The 27,006-nt window shown below is 22.7% G+C and overlaps 2 protein-coding genes across 6 annotated transcripts in view; one reads left to right on the top strand and one right to left on the bottom strand.

Annotated features, from left to right (window-relative positions):
- LOC112593077 (V-type proton ATPase 116 kDa subunit a) overlaps positions 1-13,710 on the bottom strand; it is a 41,859-nt gene extending 28,149 nt beyond the window's left edge. For 2 of the 3 annotated variants that reach the window (XM_025337328.1, XM_025337329.1), the window contains exon 1: positions 13,139-13,709. The gene's annotated coding sequence lies outside the window, so the exon portion shown is untranslated. Of the gene's footprint in view, positions 1-13,138 lie in introns of all 3 variants that reach the window. The other variant, XM_025337326.1, reaches the window with a different exon arrangement.
- A 1,523-nt stretch (positions 13,711-15,233) lies between these two features.
- LOC112593291 (putative leucine-rich repeat-containing protein DDB_G0290503) lies at positions 15,234-22,442 on the top strand. Of its 3 annotated transcripts, none has more exons than XM_025337659.1 (18): positions 15,234-15,250; positions 15,361-15,526; positions 16,114-16,204; positions 17,113-17,250; positions 17,311-17,418; positions 18,218-18,412; positions 19,060-19,148; positions 19,224-19,424; positions 19,483-19,716; positions 19,783-20,016; positions 20,120-20,385; positions 20,459-20,631; positions 20,689-20,768; positions 20,901-21,104; positions 21,190-21,418; positions 21,492-21,685; positions 21,756-21,932; positions 22,068-22,442. In XM_025337659.1, exons 2-18 carry the CDS (start codon positions 15,395-15,397, stop codon positions 22,374-22,376), a joined length of 3,054 nt encoding a protein of 1,017 aa, XP_025193444.1. In that variant the 5' UTR covers positions 15,234-15,250; positions 15,361-15,394; the 3' UTR covers positions 22,377-22,442. The 3 variants fall into 3 exon arrangements, with proteins under 3 accessions (XP_025193444.1, XP_025193445.1, XP_025193443.1); XM_025337660.1 differs by lacking the exon at positions 15,234-15,250 and adding an exon at positions 15,259-15,275; XM_025337658.1 differs by lacking the exon at positions 15,234-15,250 and having other exon boundaries at positions 15,265-15,526.
- Positions 22,443-27,006: the final 4,564 nt, after the last annotated feature.

Below are 27,006 nucleotides of genomic sequence, written 5' to 3'. Positions count from 1 at the left end.
TTATATAACAGTTTGTTTTTTGTAATATTTGCATTTTTTTTTTATAACAGGAACTAAATACGTAGTATCTTATGGTTATGAAATTTAAATGAGTATAAAAAAATGGTTTGCTGAAATATGGAATCAAAATAGGCATTGTTATTTTGAAAATTTAAGTTTAACTTCATGTGTACCGTGATTGTTAAATAATTCAGATGAATTTATTATAATCAGAATATAATTATATTTTATAAATAGATAAAAAAAATATTCCTGGTTCAATTTTAAAAAATTCAAACGAGAACTTGAACGTTTCTTTAATTGATTATACAAACTGTTAACTGTACTCGTTGTTAAGTTATATATATCAAAAAAAAAACTTTATTAGAATTTAATAAAATATAATTTCTAGAAACATATACCTATTATTTTAAAATATACAAATACACGAAAAGTTATATATTTTAATTATTTGTACTTCATTTTTACGCTTATAAATAAATAATAATATACACGGTTGATTTGTTGTCTATATATAATATATCATGTACTTCCATTGGCTAAACTAAGGCACGTTGGGCCGTACAACAAGCAAAAATGCCAACGAGACAAGTGGGGTAGCCTGTTGACGTCACAGGAAGCTTCCTCAGTCTAGGTCAAAGGGAGAGAGAGTCCACCCAGGCTAATTCAATAACACGACAGTCACTATGATTGCATTTACGTGACACTAGTTGTTATTTGTTTTTAATTTAATTTTGAGGTAAAATAAGTAAACTATATTTTTTTATCAATTTAGATATTATATTAAATAAATATAAAAAGATAAATTGCATTTATAACAAACAACTAATATTGAATAAGATTGAAATGTTTGAGAATTAAAATAATATTAGGGAATAATTAGAATGTTGTTTAAGAAATACTATAAATAACTATATAATATATATAGATTTGGTACCTTTAAAATTTATTTAATCTATAAAAAATTATCGAAAATCAATCTAATTAGGTTAGATTAGGTAAGGTTACACCATCTTCTCTAGCGAACCAACTATATTCAACTACCCACCAGAGACTAAGTTTTAAATTTAATATTGAAAAAATATTTTTCTACTCCAAAAATAGTAAAGAATGCCTCCAAAGGCGACTTCATCATTCTTAATACGTCATTAGTTTTCATAATGGTACGTTTACAGGATGATTTTTTATGAATGATCAATCTATTTTATATCTTATACTTATAATTATTCAAATTGTAATTTTTAGTTAAATTTAGCTTACTTAATTTTTAGAATTTTAATTCACCAGTAGGTAGAGTAGGTACTATTTTTTTCAAATCACCTTTCCCCTTTTTTATAAATATTAATGTAAATATAATAATATGACAATAAAAATTAAGTGTACCTATATACTAAATGTTTGTTAAATATTTAAATAAAAATTAAATTAACATAATTTTTATTTACAAAATGTCAATTGAATAATAACAATAATAATTAATACATAAATTAGAAAGTACATAGAAATAATTAAGTCTGTATAAATCTAATGCCGATTATAAAATAAGTTTGGTTCATAAAAAGGATTAAAAAATAATAACATTACATTTTAATATTTTATTAATAATTATTAAAGAAAATGTGTTCATATAAAAAGTGCAGCTTGAGGCAAACATTTTCTGTCTTAACCGAAGATGTATATACTCGTATATATATCTTAATTTCACCTTTTTCTGGGAGTGAAACATAAAAATTATAAGAACTTTAAAATATTATTTTGAGTGATTAATTGCATTGATATAAATAATGCATAGTACCTATTAACCACAAAATATGTAATGTAGTGGGTAAAAATTTAATTAAAATGTCTAAATAGATTTTTTTGTCAAGATAATTAGATAAGTACAATAATACTATATAAAAATGTATAAATATAAAATTAAATGACTATCATTAACAATGCAATAAAAATGATAAGTAGAATATAATATAATGTCATACAAAATCTTTTGTAACAATATAATCCTCTTTTTAATTTTAAGAGGTCGTCAATTGTCATACTACAATAAGTTGTTTTTGTTAGACAAAATGTGTTGTGTTGTGATACTATAAAACGTATTTCATACCTGTTTAGAATTATGTGGGTCAATCATCCATTTTTAAATATATTATAATAATGAGTCATAATTAATAAATTATTAAATTGTTTATAAAAAATTTCGTTATTATTTTACTTATTAAATTTAAAATTCTAAAACATGGTCAATTTAGTATATTAAAATTATAAATTCTTATAAATTTATAAAAATGTATTTGATTGATAAATTATGGTTAATTTTTTTTAGAGTGTCTTTAAATTGACTAAAAAATCAAGACCGTTTATGTATGACTGAATAGGTATACAAACTAGTACAGTAAGTGATAACAGTACCTAAATAAAATTTAAAAAATCAAATAAGTCTATAGCATACATATGTATTTTTAGTTAGTTAAAACTCTGCTTATTTAATAATTATTATACATAATGTTACAATATAATACTCGTATATTGTAAAATTGAAATCTGTTTAGATATGACTATAAATAAACAATGATACGTGTTAAAAACATTTTTTAAAGCAAAAAATAAAAATGAAAATTTAAAGGTACTAATATTATTTTATTTATTAACAATTTTTAAAATTATACTATTTTTTAATAAGTCATGAATACCTAATATAAGAGAAAAAATAATAAATAAATTAAAATACACCAAAAAATATTAACTCATATAAAATTATAACTCTCTTTTTATAATTTTTTAGTTATCTTCACTTATTGTAGTTACTCTAACATAGATACTTTACACGTCATGATGAATTAAAATATTTACTAATATAACTAATATACGTATACCTAAAAGTAGTATGAATCAAGGATAAAATTAAATAACATAAGACTAGTTTATGGTGATTAAAAAACAGTGTTTGAATAGTTGAATTGTTAAATATTTCAGGTGTCTAACGATTATCATTGACGTAATAGGTAGATTTGGGCGGGTCTTAGTTAATAGTTCTAAAACCATGTCAAGACCTCTAGAAAATGTGATTAAATTGCCATCTTTATTTAAAAATACATTGTTCACTACCATAAAAACTCAAAAACATTAATTGATTTTTTTACATTGTATAATTATGTTGATTTGAAAATCAAGCGTCCTTTAATTATATAGAATATTGAAGAGGCATCACCAATAATGATAACCTCGTTAAATTAATTAATTCTATCGTTTAAGAATTTTTTGTTTATATATAAGAAGTTTGTCGCATTATTTTATAGATGGTTTTTTTTTTTTTTTTAATTATCACCGTTAATAATACAAATGGTAAACACCTATGAATTTTCAATTTTTATTTAATTGCATGACATTTAAGCTGTACTAATTTATATTACAAAATTAAACTATTCAGTTTCTTTGAAAAAATTTAAAAATAAATGTACCTTTTATACATAAATGTGTTTATATTTTACGTTGTTAGTAAAATCGTATTATACTAATTTCATTAAAAAAAAGCTCATATTAAATTTATTTTAAATAGTTAGTCCTAAGAATAATTAATATAAATTATAAAATCTGTCATAGGTTATAAACTGTTAAAATACAGCACATTATTATTTTATAAGAAGTAATATTTAAAATATGTATATTATCTCTACATTTCATTAATTTCCCAGATACTTATAGAAGTTTAATACGAAATTTAATACGGTATTTCTTAAATACTTATATTTATTTAGTGGTAATAGGTAATACATTACAAAAGAATTACTACAACATTTCCTCGTCTGATTACTTAAGGTTTGAACATTAGTATTGACCAATTGGGGATGGTTATGACTTATGAGTTATTAACCAAAGTGGATTACCATACTGCACATGCGAATATCGTTAGTTGCTCATTAAACTTAGCGACCTGCTATAGACTTGTAATAGTGTAGAGTTTTTTTTCCAAATGGGTCATTGACATTAAAAATAAAAATAAAAGATAACAAACAAAAAACTTAAGTTCTTTTATCAACGGTTGGTTCAATTATCTAAACCCACATCTGCATGACAGGCCTACATTGTTGATTAACGCAAGGTTACCATTATTATATTCGACGAGTACTTATAGAAATGAATGCATCATAGCATCATGCATATAGTCAATAGTCGTCTTAAAAATAAAATTATGATTATCAAGAGTAATATAAGATACAAATTAATTAGTTAAATAACAACAGCATAGTAAATTGTTTATAATAAAACTAACTGTTTTAATTTAAGATTTCTCATCAGTTATAATTAATACATTTGAAGTAATCTATAATGTTAAACAAAATTTAATGAAAAATTAAAAATTAAAAAACAAGAATACGGAATGAAACTTGTATGAGTAATACTTAAATGTACTTTATTAATTATGTAGACACTAAGAAATTATCATTTTCCCCACGATATGTGCGTTAATGATAAATAAGATATGCATTACACATATAAGATTAATATGAGTAATGAATATTATATATAACAAATTATAAATAAAATTGATTATTTAAAAATCTAATTATAATAACTGACGCCTGAATTTGTATTTGTTATAGGTAACAAGATCACCGAACATTCAAAAATGCATCTACCCTATCTTTTAAACAGAAAATTGTTTAACAGATAATTTTTCTGAAAATGTTGTCAATCAAAATCCAAATTTTAAGTTATTTAATTTTATGTACTAAGGATAATAGATTTATTATAATGGCTTTGGTAATAAGAACATTTTAATGATTTATATTAATTTACAATATTTATGATTTATAAAAATATGGTTTGAGTATAAAAAATACTAGATCCGATAATACATCTATTTTTTATTTTTATAAAACTACTATTAAAGATTATTATAATACAAATATTGAATGATAAATTAAACTACTTGTTCAAAACTTGAATTAGGCACAAAGAAATTAAAAAAAAAAAAATCATTAATAATTAAAAGTAAAAAGTGAGTTCTCAATTATAAAACAGAAATTTGTATCACGACGGGATACTCCTTAAATAGAACAGAAAACTCTAAAGAATTTTAAACTACGATTTCAGCATGTCTAAACATTCTAAATATCATAATTTTAATAAAGGAATTGCTAAATGAAAAGATGGGGGTAAGCGTGATAGTGAAATAGTGAATCACTCTTCATACTATAGCGTTTTATGTATCAGAGTCACCTATACCAATTAATTTAATTAATTTTTTTAATTTAGTATTTCATTCATATCTATGAAAATGTATATAAACGCAAATGTGCAGAGTGGTCTCAAGGGTTTGAATATTTATATTAAAAGAAAAAAATTAAATTGTTAAAAAAAATACGTTACCTATGACAACTGTATACAGTTTTAATTTCACACCCCAGTAAAAATGTGGCAATTATAAAGGCCTCAGGGAATAAAAGAGAAAGACTTTAGAATATAATAAAGTATAACATCATTTAAAATATAAATGATAAAGCAAAATACGGGGAAAATATTTATCAAATAACTAGAAACATTTAAATTACATATAAATTATATATTTAATATTTGGAGAGTAGATAATATTCCAATTACTAAATTAATTTATAATTCGACACTTGAACTTAATTCTAAGCCATTATATACCTATATATACATACATATACTCGTATATATATATATAAGTAGATAAATTTAATACGTTCCATGTAAATAATAAATTATTCACCTGCAGTTGTCATTTATCGACCTTAAAAATAATTGAAAACGTACCTATTTAATTAAATCAATCAAAATAACTAAGTCTTAAAATTGAAATTCAATTTTTTTAATCTAAAATAATATTTAAAATAAGGTAGGTTTAAAATAAATATTTTATAGAATTGTGTAATTTTATTTATTGTAGCAAAAAAACTTATGTAGATAAACAAATTAATTTTATCATAAAAACTTAGATTATCTACTAAGAAAATATCAATAAATAAAAAGTTATAATCATGAAAATTGTTTAATTAATAAAATGGACAAGATGTTGTTAAAAAAGAATTTATTTTTTGCATTATATACTTGAAATAATTAATAAACTGGGCAAGTAGGTAACCACTTCTAGAGTACCTCGTCATTGAGTAAGTCTCTGTAATGGAAGTGTTAAATTTGAATTCAATGATTAATCTATGGTTACGAAAACAAATCGAGCGGAGACGGCGGTCTGTCAGATAATACAACTATGTATATATTTTTATTATTTATTATATATCGATTCTGTTATCACAGTAATCTATTTTAATATTAATAATATAGTCAGCCATACGAAATCAATAAAAAATTCTTTATAATTAATACTCTAATTTTTTTTTTTTTAATTATAATAATATTTAAGTATAATATAAGTAAACATTTTAAATTCTTACACAAATATTTTTAAAATTACAAAAATCATAATTTTTTGTTTAAGTATCTAATTTTTTCCAAATTTAAACTTAAAACATCTATAAAAAAAACTGTGCTTGTATATTTTTTAAGATTTTTGGGTTTCATTAAAAATTACTTATGAGGATTCTTGCATTAAATTCTAAAGCCTAAGGAATAAAAATTAAAAATTGTATAAAATTTGAACTACAAAATAATATGAAAGGTTTAGCAATTTTAATGAATTTTATCAAAATTGGAACTTCAAATGGTTTATAAAAAAAAATTACGTATATATAATTTAAAAAATTTAAATAGCTAAATAAGTCACTTATTTTGGATTTTATTACATTTTCAAAGAGTTTGACGACGCCTAAAGATTGATTTTTACACAAAAATCAAACAATTAAATTTCTTATACATAACTTAAAATTAGGTCGTCTAAACATTTCTAATATTTAAACAAGTATGAAAAATAATAATTTAAGTAACAGTGAATTTTTTTAGTTTCTTCAGTTAATATTCTTTAAATTTCATTAAAAAAAAAAAAAAACTAAAATACGTGTAATGATAAATCGCCAATTTCCATTAAATATCTAAATTTGTCAACATTTAAAAATAATAGTAAAATTACATTAAGTTGTTTTCATATTTCTAGTAACCAAAACATTTACTATGAAACCTTGTAATACATTTTCAAACCTTAGGTATTAATATTAAAAAGGAAGAAAGTAGGTATAACCACTCTGTTATGCAGTAGGAATTGAGTGTTCCTCATCATAGTGTAGACCACTGCGATGAAAGTGTTAAATTTGAATTCAATGATACGAAAAATGATTCTAAGTGAAGGTAGTCTGTTAGCCTATATTATTAAGTAGGTACCTATACTTATTATGTACTAATTGCTAGATTAAAGTCATTTATTTCACTATAAATAATACGATTTGCTCAGAATCTAAAAGTTAAAATTTCAAAAACATATATATATATAAAAATCTTGAATAAAGTCAAAATATTTTGGAAACAATAAAATGTTCAAAATATGTGAATATAAATTCTTAGTAAAATTTAAAGTAAAGAATTACAAACTTTATAATTATAACAAAAAATATAATGAATTTATCAAAAACTGTATTATGTAAATATCCCTATTTTTAGAATATTTTTTTTTAGTTTCTCTAGATTAATTTAAAAAGAATTGGGTATTATAAAAATTTTTCCACAAAAAATAAAAATCAGATCTAATTTTCTCAAATTTTCTAAAATCACTTAATATTTAAGATTAAGGTGATTATTTTTTCTCAACAGTTTCATTATTCTGTTCAGATTGTAAAATATAATTTTGATGATTTAATATTTTTCAGTTATTAGTATTTAGTTTATTATTTAGTATAGTATAAAATATCAAAACATAATTCTCTATTCTCAGTGAAGCGTTGAGTAAGTATACTTCTTATACAACAATGTGAGGAGTTTTTGTGTCAGCCGTCAACTTTAAAAGCAGTAAAAATGCTTTAATGTGCAACATTAATGGTCAAAAATAAAATAAATAAACATTGTTCTTTAAATATTAGGGGTTACTTACAAACATTATGAAAGACTGGAATATTAACACAACACCAGTTTTAATCAAAATAGTTTGTTGTTTTATAATAATTCAAAAGTTAATTGCTGTATATACTTTAATATTTTATCAAATATTTATAATTTATAAACATTTTCTAGACGTGATATAAATTTAGTTCTTTTTGAACTATTTATTTAAATGTTTTAATTTTTTTTTGATTTATCATGATAAATTTTTTTTTCCTACTCAAAAAGCTTGAAAATTTGTCATAAATAAAAATTTATTTATCCAATACAATTAAATTATGGTATCAAAAACTTAAATAATTAAATGTACTTCCATTAAAAAGGTTGATGTAAATTCATTGTTAGGTAATTATTGAAAAATATATTTTTTATATTCTTACTATACACTGTTATATTATACTGAGTTAATGAAATCTATTATTTTAATTATGTAATTAAACATTATATCTTAGTAAAAAAAAATTATGTGTGCATAAGCACAGATAGTGTTTTTACCTTTAACTTTGATGAAAGGTCAATTTGATTTAATATCAAAGCTGACAACATACAATTAGTTCTAAATTTTCTATATTGTATATAATATAATAATATAATTATTATTATTGATGGAATTTCTTTACAATACAATTAGAAAGTTATATTGTTAACTACTTATGATTCTAAATACTAATAATTTTTATTACCTACAAAATTGTAAGTTTAAAAATATCCACATTGGAATACAATATATAATCATAAAACACATAATATATTAATACATTCTTTATGAAATAATTGCATAGTTAAAATCTATGTCTATATTCTATTTATTATTAAAACCCCTTTATCAAGCAATTTAATCCAATGATTTGTATCACTATACTCAATTTATGGCATTGTATACTTTTTAAACATAGTTTATACTTCAACAAGGTACCAATTAAATGTAGCTGCTAAATAATATAAATATTAAATTCAGTTAGCAGTATGTTTTATATTTAAAAAGTTAGGTATTAAAACTGAGTATTAGATATTTATGGACTTCACTTATAACAAATAGTCGACCAATAATTAAAAATGAATAAATTAATTTAATAAAATTGAATAAAATAATTATTATGTATACTATAAATATATTTTTAGATTTAATTTTTTTAATTTAGATATTAAGCATATATTTTACTTTACAATTTTAATATTTAATATATATTTTGTATATATTTTAATTGATGATAAGAATGAAAAATAATTTATATTAAATAGGAATACCTAGACATACACTAATTAACATTATGGAATTTTTCTTGTATATGAATTATTATTACTTATATGATAATTTTAGTACTCTATGTCACACAGTTTAAAGGAAAGTATAAACGTAATATAATATGCCTCGTACATATTCTAATAAATTGTCTAAATATATAAAATATAATAAAGAAGAATATGTTTTAGAGTAAATTATGATTTTAAATAGAAGAAGATAGTAAGACTTATTTTGATTAAAAATTAAAGATTTGTATATTATACTGAATATTAAATAAATATTTATCAGCTATTTTGAACAGAAAATATTTTAATTTTTTCAATTAAACTAGTTGAATTACTGAAAAAATAAAATTATACATAATATTATACTTTTAAAATGTAAAAACTATTGTCATCAGGAAAAAAGTTATTTGGCAATAATTCAATTTGGATTTTATCCAGAAAAATCTGAACTAATGTTCATTATATAACTCCTTAATATAATTTACCATATCACCATTAAATATTTATCTATTCCTGTTATTTTCTTTTTAACGTTAATACTACTACTTTAAGAGTACTGTTGAAAATTATGTTTACGTTGAACATTAATTTGACAGTAAATTAATGAAATATTACAAGCAATATATATTATAAATACTATAAAACAAATAGATTATCTTAATAAACATTACAGGATTTATTCAATATTGATAAGATACCAAAAAAAACAACATATTTACATTACCTAATTAAATATGGTGATAGAATATGTATCCACTATTCTGGGTTATGTAAATACACAGTTATATCAATATAGACAATATATCAATTAGCATTATGCTTAATAGCTTTATTGTAAAGTATAATTTAATTTTTATTCAAAAATATTCAATATAGTACTTTGCATACAATACTGTTTTATCATTTTACAGTTTACACAATGTTTTCTATTATTTGTTCAAATAATCAAATATTTGTAAGATATTTATAATGTATATTGATAATATAAGTTTAACAAACAATAATTTAAACTTTATTGCTGTTTAATGTTTGTATATTGGTTAAAATCAACAGAATATTGGATTTAAATAAATATTAATTTAACCAACTTTTTTTTTCCAATTAAAAATATTTCAAATGCATAAAAAGTAATTAACAATTATTTAGTTAAAGATATAATTTTTAAAAAATAACACAAGAGGTTTATACTTATTATTAACTCAAAAACTTTAAAAGGCTCATTAAAATATTCAAATTAACAATAAATTATATCTAAACCTACTTACAAGGTAACATTGAACATTATATTTAAAATGGTGACAATATATTATTTTTAACTAGGTATTTATTTTTTTGAAATTGATGTGTACCTATTACCTTAAAAAGTTATAATAATGATTTGGTACTATTTTAAAAATAATTCCATAATCTGTATCTAATTTATAAACAATTAGAGAACTATTGTAAAACATAATGACTACAAATAAGTTATAGACAACTAGATAAGGATACTTTTAAATAATTGTGTTATATTAATTACTTACCTAAAGTTATTATTATCATAAATAAATATGGTGTGTAAACAAAATGGATTTAAATTTTAAGATGAAGCCAAATTATGATGTGAGGAATCATTTAATGAAAAATTAATAGTGATTAGTTACCAATAATAAAATATAGTTTATTTTGTTGACATCTTTGGTATTCACATAGACAACATCTCTTTTTGTCACAGTAAATAATTATATGATAGCATAGAAAGATTTTTTCATTCAAATATTAAGCAGTTTTATATTAGTACTTAATTCTTACATTGTTTGGAATTATAACTTATTTTAGGCTTAGAATATTTCTTAGCATAGTAGATTAAATTTAAACTTAGATTTTATTATTAAATTTAAGCTGTTGAATTTAAATAATAAGTGCTTATCAAAATTTGTTTTATGGCTTAACTGGAATTTTTGATTTATTATTCCTATTAATATCTAATTAAATAAGTACCTATCTACCAATAAAGAAAAATAACTAATACATGTTTATGAATGTTTTACTGTAAAAATCTTTTATAGTCAATTTCAATAATAAATAAACTTATGAGTTATGATAGTTAAATAATATATAAATATATTGTATGTAATGCAACTACAAAATACAACCAGAATATTCAGCGAAAAAAAATTAAATTTTATAACATTTATTACCTATCACTAATTCAGTATTTTATTTTCACGAGCATATTTAATTCAATTGTTTAGTGACAAATTTTATATATTTTTTATGTCATTAAATATATACAGAAATAATAAATTATTTCAATATGGGGAATTATTATATTTATTTTCACATACATAGTTATTATTAACTTGAAACATTTAACAACATTCTATTTCTAAAATATAATTTTTCTTATATTGAAATTATTCATAATATCTATACATTTTTATTCAACCTATGATTGTTTCATTAGTAAACCTTTTAGTAGTTATTTTTATAAAATGTTCAATGGAATCATTTAAAAAACGTTTACACTATAGTAATTTAAAGGTATTTTACCACCCTTGGGTAGATAGATATGACAACACAAATATGTCATTAAAACAATTTATTTTTTATCATCATTATAATAAGTAAATTCAGTAAAATGCCTGGTTAAAAGTTATATTAAAGATGATAATTTTTATTTTTAAGTACCTACTATGCCTATTATATATTGTGAATAATATAGAATATAAAATAGTGTATAATTTTATATTACTTACTTAAATAATTCTCTAGGGCACTAAACTCTTGAACCTAAACAGTCCAAATTAATATACAATAGCTCCTAGTCTACATTTCTACTTTGTGTGGATAAACAGTTTGATAGTCTAATTTTATCAAAGGAAACACGGGAAAACATTGATAGCACAATGGGTTATAATTTATTACGAATGGGTTATAATTTATTACGAATAAGTAATTCATTTTAATAACATTTTGACAATTTGAAAAAAAAAACTTGTCACTTGACAAAATAAAGATTTTGTTTTCATTGGTATTGCTAATACTAATATGAAAATAATATTCAACTATAAATGACAATAAATGTTAAGAATATATAGGTATATAATATTACTTAAATGGATATCCAAATCCAATTAGTAAAACTATTTTTTTTTTCTTTATTGGGATAATATATAAAAATATCTAATGCATTCTAGCTAAAAAAAATACATAGCTGAAACTGATTATACTATATATAGATAGGGACTTATAACCGATACTATCAAATTGCTATATTTAACATTTATAAGATAGAAATTATTAATTTGATTAACAAATTAATCTAAAAACTTTAACTTTTAGCTTTAAAATGTAGATTAAAATTTAAAAGAATATATATATTTTTATTTAATGTCGGTAAGCAAACGATCAAATAAAATATTATTATAAATAACTTAATGTGTATATATTTTTTTAAGCAGGTACTAATTAAACTATTAAATTAGTACAACAGTCAATTGTCTATCAATGTTTATTGTTGCTCAAATAGGATAGTATGCTTTAATAGTTTCTTATTGCCTTATACATTATAGATTAGTCAGCATCGAGTCTTAAACTAACAGTGGTGCTTGATAACATTGCCACCTTATACCAATCTGCCACATAGAATATATATATATGAATATTGATTAATGAATTATCTTTTAATTAATCTAAGTGTATAATACGATTTACATAATTTCCAAGTATAGATAAAATAAAGATTACTTATTACATAGGTATCTAATTATTTTTTAACTAAAAAAATATTTAAATTTAGTTTAATTGTTTGAAAATTAAATTATATTTTGAAAAATAAAAAAACCATAGATTTTGATAACTGTGAAAATATAATATAGGTACCATAGTGTGGTCTTACCGTAAATCTGTTATGACTATCCTCTTGAAAACTGGCTGAAGATGAATAATTTTTACTTGTTATTTTATGTTACTACATACATGTAAGTAGATTTAAAGTAGAATAAATTTTCATGAATTTGATTTATTTTAAACTGCAATACCAATGAGGTTTAGTGTTTTATGGCATAGATCATTTGATAAATATTCAAACATGGGAGGTGTTGAGGTGAAACATAAGATGCACATTAGGACAGCAGTCTGGTTGATCGTCGGACATACCGAGCATAGATTTGGATGGTATCAGTCATATTCTTCTCATTCAAATTAAGAACACCGGATAACAATACGAGATACTATACAATATGAATAATTATGCACTAAATCGCACAAAAACTATTTCGGTTACTCACTAATTAAACAAAAATTTAGGTAATAATGAAAAAAAAAAAAAAAGATTCAATCATTGTACGGACGCACAGCACGGCACGACACACGGACTACCTACGAAACGAACACACTAACTTGAAATGAAACGTGAAAAAATATTATGTACACAGGTAACGTACATAATAATAATAATAATGATAATAATAATTCTTGGTATATAACATACAACACACACACACATACGTATATATATACATTTGTGTGTGTGTGTATAATTCATATGTGAGAACCCACACTACGACCTGTAGATAGTGAACCGTAGTAGTAATAGTATGGTAGTAGCTTAGTATCAGCAGCAGCAGTAGTAGTAGTAGTAGTAGTAGTATTAGTAGTAGTAGTAGTAGTAGTAGTAATAGTAGTAGTAGTAGTAGTAGTAGTAGTAGTAGTAGTAGTAGTAGTAATAGTAGTATTAATGTTGTATATATAATATAATGATATATATATTATGTACGAACGATTGTATAGACTTTTATCACTAGGCAATTAATAAAGACAGGTTGTGCACATTAGAAAACCAAAAGTGTGATCAACCTTTTTGTGATAAAACAATACCGGCGAGCCAAGCCGGTACCGGCATGGCGGCGTCACCCGTGAGTATTTACCATTTGGCATAGATTTACCAAAAAGTTTAAAAGTGCAAACCTACGGAGGTCTCTAGCTTGCAATAGTCATTACTCACATTTCATTCAAATATTAAACGTAACTCACTATTTTTTTTTATAGTATGTTATAACACTGTTTACATATTACCATGGTTATTTAATTATAGTTGTTACACGTTTTTAATTTTATCGCCTATTTTATTTTATTCACATATAAAACCATATTAATTAAATTATTTTATTTTTCATTTTTCAACATCGATATTCATTTAACATAAAAACGGATTTAATATGGGGTACTGGAGTAGGTACCTATAATATAAGAAAATAATATTTCGAGAAAATTGAGTATAAAAGTTTTGTCTGTTTTTACATGGGCAAAATTATAATTTTATATAATTGACATTATTTTTAAAGAGCGTAATTACAACAGTCTAGTCAATATTTACTGTGTTATAAATTAGAATAAATTGTTTTGAATTCTGACTAGTTAAAAAAATAAAATAAAAAAATTTTTCACGGATTTTGTTATTGTCTTTTGCAATAATTTGAACGAATTAAATACCTGATTAAAAATATTCAATTAAAAATAAAAAAGTAAGCACCCGATTTATAATTATCAATATTATTTATTATCATGTGTTGTTACTAATACTCATGGTCATGGTCTATACGCTACTTAAATTTCACATTTGTATTTCTGTGAACAGGCTATTGTGAGTAATGAGTATAAGTTTGACGTCGGTAAATATACCTCATTGCGAATTTTTTAATAATTATTTGTCTATTCATGAATCATGTGTGTGTTGGATAAATCATAAATGTACATACAATAATATTCTTTTCCCATTAGTTTTCCCGCCATTTTTGACATGTTGAAGTGATAAACTGATAACGTTAGTCGTTACTAATTATTGCTATTTCTTGTGTTTTTGATAAAAATTTAGACTTATAGGTAATTTATAATATTATGTTAGAAGTCTATGATATTTTTACAACATTTTAAGAATATTATAATTTTTGACGTACCTAGTTCTTTTTTTTATTTATTCAATACTGTAGTTGAATATTACAATAATATGGTAAATAGTAATTACAACAACTAAAGTAATAAACTAACACGATGCGACTTATCATTAAATTTTACATCAGTACTTATATTAATATAATATTATTCTACAATTTCAAACAGTGATTGCATGTTGTAACATTCATAAATTAAAAATATGAATAATTTTCAACACAATGATCCTGGTCAGAGCATATTCCAGGGCTCTGATTTGGCCAGTATTCAGGTGAACAATAACTTCCAAGATGACAATGAAGATCATTTGGATATACAAAGACTCGATCAAGAGGTATAGTTGTTTTTTATTATATATGTGTTTATTGTTACATAATATCATGTATCTTTTTTCAAGGTTTTGTACGTAATATGTATATACTACTTATGTATTTTTAATTTATTATTCTAATTCAAAATTTCAAATTATTATTTACATTATTTTTAGTCTGTTTTGATTGTGCAAAATACTATCAAACATACTTTGCATTCTACAAATTAGACAATCCTGATTAAATTTTCAAAAGTAATAGTATGTTAAATAATATGGCAGGTGTTTAAATGTATATGCCTTAAAATTCACTGGATTTAGAATTATCAATTAAAGTTAAAAGTTATAAATATTTATTACTTATAAAATATTTTAAAAAATATTTACATAAAATAAAAAACATTTTTTTTTTTTTTTTTTACCAGAACATTCCTTAAATATAATTTAATTCAAAAGGATTTTGATGTTAAATTAGTTAAAGCGAGTATAATTATTTAATTTGCATTGAACATATTTTAATTTACTGATGATTTGGTTGCAACACACAGAATAAAGATTAAAATGAGACTACTTAACTTCTTAAACACTTAAATTGTTAAATAATGTTTCAGCTCAAAATAGAATTGGATGAAGTTTTTAATGAAAGTGGAGCTAATATGAGTGTTATTAGTTCAAGCCATTGTAGTGATGCTTCTGAAGAGGGTAATTAAAAATTTTATGAAGGAATAATATGTTAATAATTATGTAATATTTAAGTAGCTATATAAATAAATTATTTGAGAATTTAGTAACAGTTAGTTTGGTATGATAAGACAATTTAATAATTTTTATTATAATTACCCAACTTAGTATAAACATTTGATAGGTTTGAAACAAATTATCAATGAAATTTATTACATTCCAGAAGTCTTATATCATCCTTAGTGTCACCTTGGTAAATCAATTTATTTAAATATGTTTTTTTTTTTTTTTTTTAATAGCAATTAAGCAAGAAAGCGCCATTTGAATGACATAAGTTTCAAATGTAATTATACTTATCGAAACATTTTTGAAAAGTAATCATAATAATGGCTATTTTTAAAAATTAAAAAAACTAAATTACATAAAGAATCTTTTTTACAATTTTTGAAAAAAAAAAAACTATTGAAATTTCATTCAATTGATTTGAAAAAAAAAAAAAGACTGAACTTAAGTATAGTAATTTGCTTGGAGATATTAAGAGTAATGTGGGACTTCTTGAAAATAGTGTATGCATATAAAAAAAACTTAATTTATAAAACTTATATAAAAATTATTAGAATTTTTGGTTTCTGTAAAAACTTGAATATTTTATTATTTTTGAGTGTATTCATACTTATTATAAGAAAATAATTAGTTTTAGATATTGATAGAACTTATTTTTTAGATTATTAACCTATATGAAATAAAGTACTTATTGCTTATTATTTTTTTCATAGTAATAATTAAAATATACACTTTTTGAATAATAGTTGTTAATGTTTTGTATACCTATATTTTGTCACTTGGCAACCATATGTAAATAGATTAATACATTAATTTACACTTTGAAATATAATACGTTTATATCACTGTGAATTATGTAATTTCAGAGCTTGAAAGTAATGAAAGTCATTCTCGATCTATTCACAAATCAAAGAGAAAAAAAGGTTCATTACATTCTAACCCAACTTTACAACACTTACAACATTATATGAATACAAACTTTCAACCTGATTTCCATGGAGATGGTAATATAACAATCACTTATTGACTTTGTTTTATTCTGATTGTTCATTTTAATATTTTAGGCTCATATCCATCGCCAATACCACAATATATTCCCCAAGCTAAAAGCGATAAACATATTACATCTAATGATGTTGCACAAAATGTTAGCAAACAATATGTTTATGAAGGTAACATAAATTTAATATTTCTCAAATGTACTGCAAATTTTAGTTTGCTGTGTCTAATGTTTAAAATTCTAATTACAAAATTATTTGTATCTAGAATAATAACATCAATTACTTATTGTATAACAAACTAAGTACAATAATAAATTATAATTTTAATGTGTTATTAATGAGTTTCAATGAAGTTGTCAATAAGTTAATTGAGTGCGATGATTATTGGTTTCCTATAATATGTAGACTAATGATTCTGTATTATGTTTTCAAAAATCATAACTAAAATTAAAACAAATTATATAAAAAATATTATATATTGTTTATTTTTCATTATTTTAGCATATTAAAAATGAATACTCAGTTTCATATATATTAAGTATTTTCATTTTAGTTGCAATTCTATTTATTACTGTTATTATTACTATGTAGATAAATATTAATAACCGTATGTTATAGAATATTATCTGTGTTAAAGTGTTTTTCCATTTAAAATTAAGAAGTTGTTGAGTCATAACTGGTATGATTTTGAGTGGAGATTTGTTGAATCACTATTTATTGATATTTCTTTAATTCTATTAAGTAATGTTAAAAGTTTTTCATTATGCTTTACAAAAATACCGAGTAAAGAAAAAATTTATTTATTCAAAGTTCTGACCTATTTTTGAAACTTTCTATCTAAAACAGTTATCTTAGAAAAATTAAATTTTGAAACTAATGCATTACTAGCTTTGTTTAGAATCTTAAATTTAAATAAAATATCAAACAATAGGTATTTAATTTAAGTTATTTTAATGTTCACATTTTTTAGGGATGTCAAATGAAGCTAATTATGAAACATTGCAAGCGCTATATGAAATAAGACGAGGTGAAGTAAATCGATTAGAAAAAGAATTTTCTGAATTTAAAATGCAAGCTGAAGCAGAAATTGATAATTTGCGTAAAAAATTGTTAATCAATGAATCTGAAGGTCAAAGGACAGTCATGGAGTATCAGCGTCAATGTGGTAATTTAAAAATAATTATTATTTTATCATGTAAATAATCATAATTAATATAAGTGTAAAAATTATAATTTATTATTCTACTTTTAGAATAATTTATTGTAATAAACATAAAAAATATATATCTAATGTTATTTAAAAATTTTGCTTATAATTTTTTAATTGTATTTTTACAATTAATGTGTATTTGCTCATTAAAATAAAAAGATAAAATTTAGAGATCTCGCACCTCTGAATTCTAAATATTAAATGAACTTGTCATTAAGTAGGTCAGTGTAATGAATATGTTAACTTTGAATTCAATTCAAATTTAATTGTATGTAAAAAAAACTTTTATAAGCGGAGATAGTTTAAGTTAGTTTAAGTTATAGAAATTGAATATTTTATACATTTTAAACTACAAAATTATTTGTAAGTTTTGATAACTTTGATGAATTTTCTTAATATTTGAACTTCAAAAACTATTTAAAAAACATTGTCTATGTATTTTTTAATGTTTTAAAATTTCAATAAGAACTTTATGTGTCATTTTGTACAAATATTCTAGCTTTTTAGCAGAGCCTTCATTTTAGATTATTATTTTAATTTGTTTTTTTTTCAATCTACTTATTGTCTCAAATAAATAATATGATATTTTTATTTTGTCTTAGAGAATCTTAAAAAAAATATTGAACATTTGGAAAATCAAAATTTAGCTTTGAAGCATGATGTAGAAATAAAAGATTCAACAAATTCTAAGGTTGATTATTTGAAATTTATAAATCAATTATACGTTTTTTATAGTCTTATTAAAATGATTCAATATTGATTATAGTTAACTAAAGAACTAGAAACAATACGCATTAATATGAAAACCATTGAAGAACAACTTACTAATCTCTCACGTAATAATGGTTCGAGACAATATGATACAAATGTAGATTGTATTATAAATGATTTGAAAAAAAAGCATAGCCAAGAAGTTATTAATTTACAGAATCAATACAAAAGTGCTATAGAACAAATACATTTTAAAGTATGATTGGTTGTATGGTTAAAAAAGTATTATTTTATTATTTAGTATATTTTTTTAGGATCGTCATTGTACATTATTAACAAACGAGCTGAAAAAACTGCAACAAGAACACCATCGTATCATATCAGAAAATAATGATTTAATTAATAGTCTAAAAAAAGAATTAAATGCAGCACAAAATAATAAATTATCAATTTCCAATAACTATGATCATATTTTAAATTTAAACAGTCAACTAATTGAATGTTCTAAACAAAATCAACAGCTAAATAATACATTGCAAAGGCTAACAGTAAATAAAAACAAGTTTTTAAATATTTATTAACAGTATAAATATCCTTTAGTTTTTTTTTTTTAGATTGAAAATGAAAAACTTCATACTAATTTGAATGATTCACATGTTAGTAATAATTTGCAAAATGTTAATGATGGAAGTAACTTAGAGGAAGATTATCAAAAGAGTTTAGAATTGTTGCAGAAACAAAGAGATGATGTAAAAAATTTAACAGAAATGTTAAGTGTCAAAAATAGAAGTATTGCTGAATTGGAAAAGAAAGAAATAACATATCAACATTGTATACGTAAAATACAGGTAAAATAATAGTTAATATTAATAGTTTTCCTTGGTAGAATATCTTATTGAAAATTAAAATGTATGTATATTATTAATAATATTATTATTTAATATGTTTCAGTTAGAATTAGAGAAATATTCTCGTGATAAAAGTCATATCAGTGATCATTCTAATCATTGTGAATCACTTAGAAATGCTTTAGAATTGCAATTAGAAGATACCATGTGCAAGCTTATTCGAACAGAAGAAATGTCTACAATTTCAAAACAAATGAATGAAAATGATAAGCTAGTAAACAATAATTCAATTGAAGAATATATGCATTACCATCAATCATCATTAGAAAATGTTTCAAAACAAAAAGACGAAGAAATAGAAAAACTTAAGTATGTTTCTATGTGGTATAAATAGTAGTTATAAATAATTCTTATTATAATATTTGTAATTTAAATTTATTAGAAATCGAATGGAAGAATATATTAAAGAAATTGATGAACTAAAACAGCTTTATGTTAAGGTATGTTCAGAGAAGGAAAATAGTTTAAATGAAAAAGAAAGATTAGAAAAACGTTTTGACGAATTATCTTCTCAATTTGAAACACTAGATAAACAATACGGGACTGTAGTGAAAGGTATGCATTTGTTGTAAATTGAATAAAATAAAAATTTTTAATTTTTAATTTTTATAGAAAAAGAAGAATTAGCAATTACTTTAATTGGTATGAAAAAAGAAATGAATGCTGATCAAGATTCTTTTCAAAAACAATCTGTAAGTTTTTAAATTATTAGTTTCATTAAACAGAAATATTAAATTCTATTTAAAATGTTATAATAATATATCATTGGTTTAGTATATGCATATTGTTATTATTTAATAATCAAATGGTTTAATTTTTTTAAGTTGATAAAAGAAATTGAAGATTTAAAAAATGAATTAATGTTGCATAAACGTCAAAAAGAAATGATTGCTAAATTAAAAATTGATTTGATTCAATCTAAAGAAAGAGTATTGTCCTTGGAACAGCGATTACAATCAGAGTGTGATTCTAAAGTTGCTACTTATGTTGATCAATTAGAAAAATTAAAAACAGAGTATGAAGAAAAGGTAACAAATTTAAGTAATACATTTATGCTTTGTATGTATGTAAATTTTAAGATTTAAAGTTGTATATATCTTGTAAAAAATTAAGGTTAATGAATTAAAACAAGCAAAAGATATAATTTATAAGTTAACCAATTCTGATCTACAAACATCCTCAAAATTAAATGATGATGAAAAAACTTTGAAATCAAAATTATTGGATTATGAAAATTCATTGTCTAATATAGAAAGAAAACATAAACTTGCAATGAATGAAATGTCATTTAAGTACAAAAATGAATTAGATGAGTTGGAGATGATTTATAATAAAAAATTTAGTATGTAAAAAATTAAAATAATTTTTAGACATTTAAACTAAAAGTAGTATTACATTGTATAATCATTGTTTAGATGAGGAAAAAGTTGCATGTGGTAAATTAATCGAAGAACTTAAGAGCAAACATAAGATTGAGATAGAATCATTGAATACTGTGGCAAAACAGAGTGCAGACGACTATGCGAAACAGGAAATTATACAAATTGTTGCTCATCATAAACAGCAGCTTGAAAAAGCTAAAGAAATTGTAACATTAAAAAATAACCTCGTGAGAATACATTTAATCAATGTTTATTTTTTTCTATATATTTTTTATATAATTGTGTTCTATGGAATAGATAAAAGAACTTGAAATTAAATTAGAAAATGCTAAAATGGAAATTTCTAATAAGACTCGTCAGTACGAACAATTAAAGGAGATGCATACTAATTCAACAAACATAAACATCCTCAAACAACAAATTGAAGAGGAAAGGTCAAAATTTGCACAAATAATGACCAATTGGTCCCAAGAGGTGACTTTATCTATAGATAATAATGTACTTTATTGTATTGTGTTTGTGGTTTATATTATAAACTTTAAAATATATTGGTATTGTATTTTGGAGAATTCTGTTAATTATTATTTTATATTATTATGTCTTTATTAGATGCGTCAGATGAAAGATAAATTATCTACAACAGTATCCGAGAAGGAAAAATTACAGGTTAAGTACACAAAAGTAAAACATGCTGCATTAGGTTATAAACATGCCAATCAAAAACAACATCTAGTTTACAATGAGTTATTGGTCAACTGTGTTCGTTTCCTGGATGAACTTAAGACTAAAACTGACGAGCTTTTGACACACAGAGAAAATGAAATCCAACAAGCACTTGATGAATTTGAAAATGATTGTAAACAAAGACGCTTAGCGTTTAGTAATGTTAATAAATTATCAAGTTTTAACACTAGTTGATCTTTTGTGAAAACAATTGTTCTGAATTAATGATTTTATATATTTTTTTTTATTTTATCTTTATGTTGATATATTTTTTTTTTAATTCAACATTTTTATAATTATTTTCATTTAACATTGAAATATATTAACATTTATTTTAAATAAAGTTTTTGTTTTTTTTTTTAAATAAATAAAATGCAATTTTTATTACTTTACCTTGCAACTTCAGCAATGCCAAAAATAAGCAAAGTTTTGATTGTAACTTTTTAACGAAAAGGTCATGGTAATGGATGCGTTAAATTTTAATTCAATGATCGTATGTAAAATTATTTCATATTGTTAAATATTCAGAATATTAAATATAGTATATAGTATATTTAATACATTAGAATATAATATTCTAACGATACTTAATCACAAATAAAATGTCGGTACCTAATTTACTTACCCACTTACTCAATATCTATTAAGAAAACTGAAAAGTATGATTGCTACCACTTTAACTTGTTTTTGTGTCAGTAGATTTTAGTAACCTAATTCAATGAAAATATGACTACTTTGAAAAATTGGAGTTTAATGTTAAGTCTTTTCTTGTAAGCCACTCCAGAGATACAAGATCAGATTCAAATTAATATTTAAAACAATTATTATAATAATAATTATGGTATATTGGTATTACACATAATTAAATATTTGTGTAGGTAAATTACACTGATAATTGAACACACAATACTTTCAAAAGAGTCTAGGAATATATTTGTGGGGCTTATAACAAGGTAAGTTTTAATACCTACTTACCTATTATGCAGGTATGTGGTCATAGGCATTATTTCTGAAACCTGAGTGTAAGAATGTGATTTTAGTTCTTATAAAGTCTGAAATATTTGGATTGTGCAAGTTGCAACAGTACTTTTTACATAGGTATCATTTTTTCATAATGGTTGCACACAATTTCGTTAAAATTAAAGTTGAACGTTACTTTTCTTCAGCGGCTGTGTAAGATTTTACACTATAAAATATATAAAATGATTTTTAATTATTAAAATTAATTATAACGTATAAATTTAGATTTGATATTTTGATGTATACATTTATTAGATTGTATGTAGGTAGTATACTTATCGTCTATCGATATAAATTATTTAGTAACAAATAAAAAACATCATTTGTGGAGACTTAAGACTTTTAAGTAGATATATTTTGAAATTTATTATACGCAAGATACTGTCAAAATGCGTTGATTCATTTTAAGATATTACCTATATCTATTTGTACTATATGAACCTATGCACACTGTTTTACGGTAATACACCTTATTCAACTCAAAAATGAATGACCATAGTAGACATAAAGTGATATAAAATGCGCAAAATTATAATAATTAAATACAAATAATTTAATAAATTCAATGTTTTCGGAAAGAATTATATCGACCTACCGTAAAATAAATTACTTTAATAACTAAAGTAAAAAACATATCATGAAGTATGTAGGTTGAAGATAGGTCGTCTCCGTTTGGAATCGTTTTTCGCAATGATTTTTTATTAAATTTATGTTTTACTCACTCATTACAATGACCCACTCACGGGTCACTCAACACCTAACGTACAACCACCTTGTCAGCCTTTTATTTTGATATCGAATAACTGTTGCGTTTTTAGTAAAATGTAATAATATAAAATTATTTTATCAGCATATCAAAATAAAACCAATTGTAAAAAAAAAAATGTATTTACTCGTATGTATCTAGCCAATTGTTATTAGGTATCCGCTATCAGTACTCCACGTCTCCATCGCATTAGATGATATATTGACGGAAAACTATGCAGTAGAGTATTTTAGCACCAAATTAACAATTTATGTGTAGGTTGCGTTTAGGAGTTTTGCATTCCAGGAGAAAAAATTTGACATTTCTCTCCACCATTAGTATTTTATCTTTTTACAATTTTTAAATATTTTTAGAAATTTTAAACCCTTATTGTGCCTACACGACACATACATTCAGTGTTGGGATTTATCTAGATAATTATTTAGATGAAAATATTATTATCCATTATCTTATCTAGATTAAATTTTACTGGTCTTCTTTTTTTTTTATCTTAGATAAAAAATTCAGTTATCTATATTAATTTATCTAGATATTTTTTATGTATAAGTATTTATTTAATATATAAGTACCTATATACGTTTTTACATTTTGAGTTTGAAAACCATAATAACGTAATATCATATTATGATAGTACAAATTTAAAACAGCCACAATTCATAACGTATAAAATATATCTTGGTAGTCTATACTCAGTAGCCAATAATAATTGTTGGCTGTTGTGTTATTTCCATTTATTAATATGTACATTGTACTTGCAGATCATTTCTTATTAATTATATTTTCTGTTCGATAATGGAAAACATAAAATGTTATATGATATATATATAAAATACTAATTACTTATAATAATGATAGCGTATTACTGCAAATACTTTTTAATTATAGTCATGCATTTATTACTGCATATAATATTATGTTCCTACCTATATCCCTTGAAATTACCCATGAGAATATACGGGTATGTCTCCTACACGGTACACGGCCCGTAGACGTTGATTATACAACTGCAGTTATATTATATTATTATTGTCATTTGTCATTCTCTAGTGCTCTTGTTGTTGTTATCTAGGTTCCTACCTATCCTTATTTCTGGTTTTGACACTAGTGATATTTAAAATATTTAAGTATGAAGCGGTTTTTGACTGGAACAACTATATATACTATTTATATAAAAATATAAAATTATTTTTAAAGCAATAACGGTAGGTATGTATTTATCAAGTCGTTTTATTTGATACATATTGATATACTATGAATTCAATTTAATCTCATTTTGTTTTCTTTATGTGAATTTCTTAAATGTGTTCTCAGCTGGACATATTCACTTGGAAAGGATGTTTCTAAATTATTAAAATAATTATCTTGGACTATTTTTGGTTTTCTTGTGCACACCCACACATCCACATTGGTAATTGTTGTGAAATGAAACAAAAAAATTATAAATTTCATAAAAGATCGTCATAATATAAACAGCTTTCAATTAGTTGTTTTAAATTTTGTGTACCTATGTCCTATTTGAATTTTGTTGTACACAGGTATACAGTAAAATCTCCTTTTAATGGACATTCTTAAAGACGGAAAATAAAAATAGTCTAATGTAACTTTTATAGTTATGGATATATCTCTAATATAGTAATATGTTAGTCTTTTTATACTGGAAACACCTTTATAAAATCACTTGGTCTCGATCGAATTCGTTATAAGGAGGATTTACTGTCTATTGTTTATTTTATTTTGTATGTTTTTATAATGAACTAGTTGAATTACCAGGCTTCGCTTGTATGTAGTTTGTGATTTTTTAAAATTTTGCTTAATTATATCAAGTGCTAAATAGTAGTAGCAGCCGAGTTACAAATAGAAAAAAAATATAATGATCACTCGTAGAAGTATTTGGTACAGCTCGGTAAAAAAAGATTGAAAAAATGTTAAATAGTGTCGTCAAAAAATGAGAACAATCAAAATACAATCCTCCTTCTTCTTCTCTCGGGGGAATAAATTAAAAAATCAAGCGACGTGATGACATTCAGGAAGATATTTTGAACAACTATGCGAAAATATAAATTAGAAAAATATTAAATAGTGTCGTTAAAAAACGTTATAACATAAAAAAGGGCTGTTCTTCTATATATATATAAGGATGATAAATGTAATGTAAAATTAATTAAAACCCTATTCTATATCAACGAGGATATTAAATGGCAATGATATAGCATTATTACTGATTATTTTGAATTAAAAGATATATGTATCAATCATTTAACCACAACTAAAACATTAAAACTAAGTATTGAGAATTCAATATTCTAACATTTATTATATTTCCTCCTCTGATAAAAAGTAGGTAAGTCCTTGATATTAATTTAAATTGTGATTTGTAATGTATAAGTGTAACATATTTTCAGTCAGTCTATAAGTATAAATTATTTCAAAAATGTATTACATTTAAATTTACTCTAAATGGGAGGGGATGCAATTTGAAAAAAAATGTATAGTCCGCATGCCTGGATTTTATTTAAATTTAAATAATTCAAAAATAAAAATACCTTATAATTTTTTATTATATGCAGTTAAAAAATTAAGGTCATGCATTTGAAATACTTTGTGTTACCTTTATTGTTTGACATACTGTATTTTATGTAATACCTAATTTTACTGTTATTTAAAAAAAAAAGGTACTTACTTAACCTAATAAAATTTTATTATTTAATTGTAAATAATTTTTAATATTAGTCACAACTATATGATGAATTGAAAAAATATGTTAATATGTTAAAAAGTATATAAATTTGTATGCAAAGCATACATAATTACAAACGGCCCTGTTTTAAATACGTATTGATCCTGGGCACAATGCTACATGTGACTATCAACTAATGTCCACTGATTAGCTGGTAAGTCAATGCCTTGATTTTCAATAATTAGTTTAAGTAAGTATATAAAGTATTTAAGTATATAAGTGTTGAAAATAAAAAATATAAAATATTGAAGTACCAGGGTCACGTTATTTTGGTGAAACAGTGAAAGATGCACTAGTGAAAG

The sequence above is a fragment of the Melanaphis sacchari genome, unplaced genomic scaffold (assembly GCF_002803265.2).
Source record: "Melanaphis sacchari strain LSU unplaced genomic scaffold, SCAv2.0 Contig1_pilon_pilon, whole genome shotgun sequence".
Lineage (NCBI taxonomy): Eukaryota > Metazoa > Arthropoda > Insecta > Hemiptera > Aphididae > Melanaphis > Melanaphis sacchari.
Note: the sequence above shows the minus strand (reverse complement) of the source record. Positions and strands in the feature narration are given on the sequence as shown.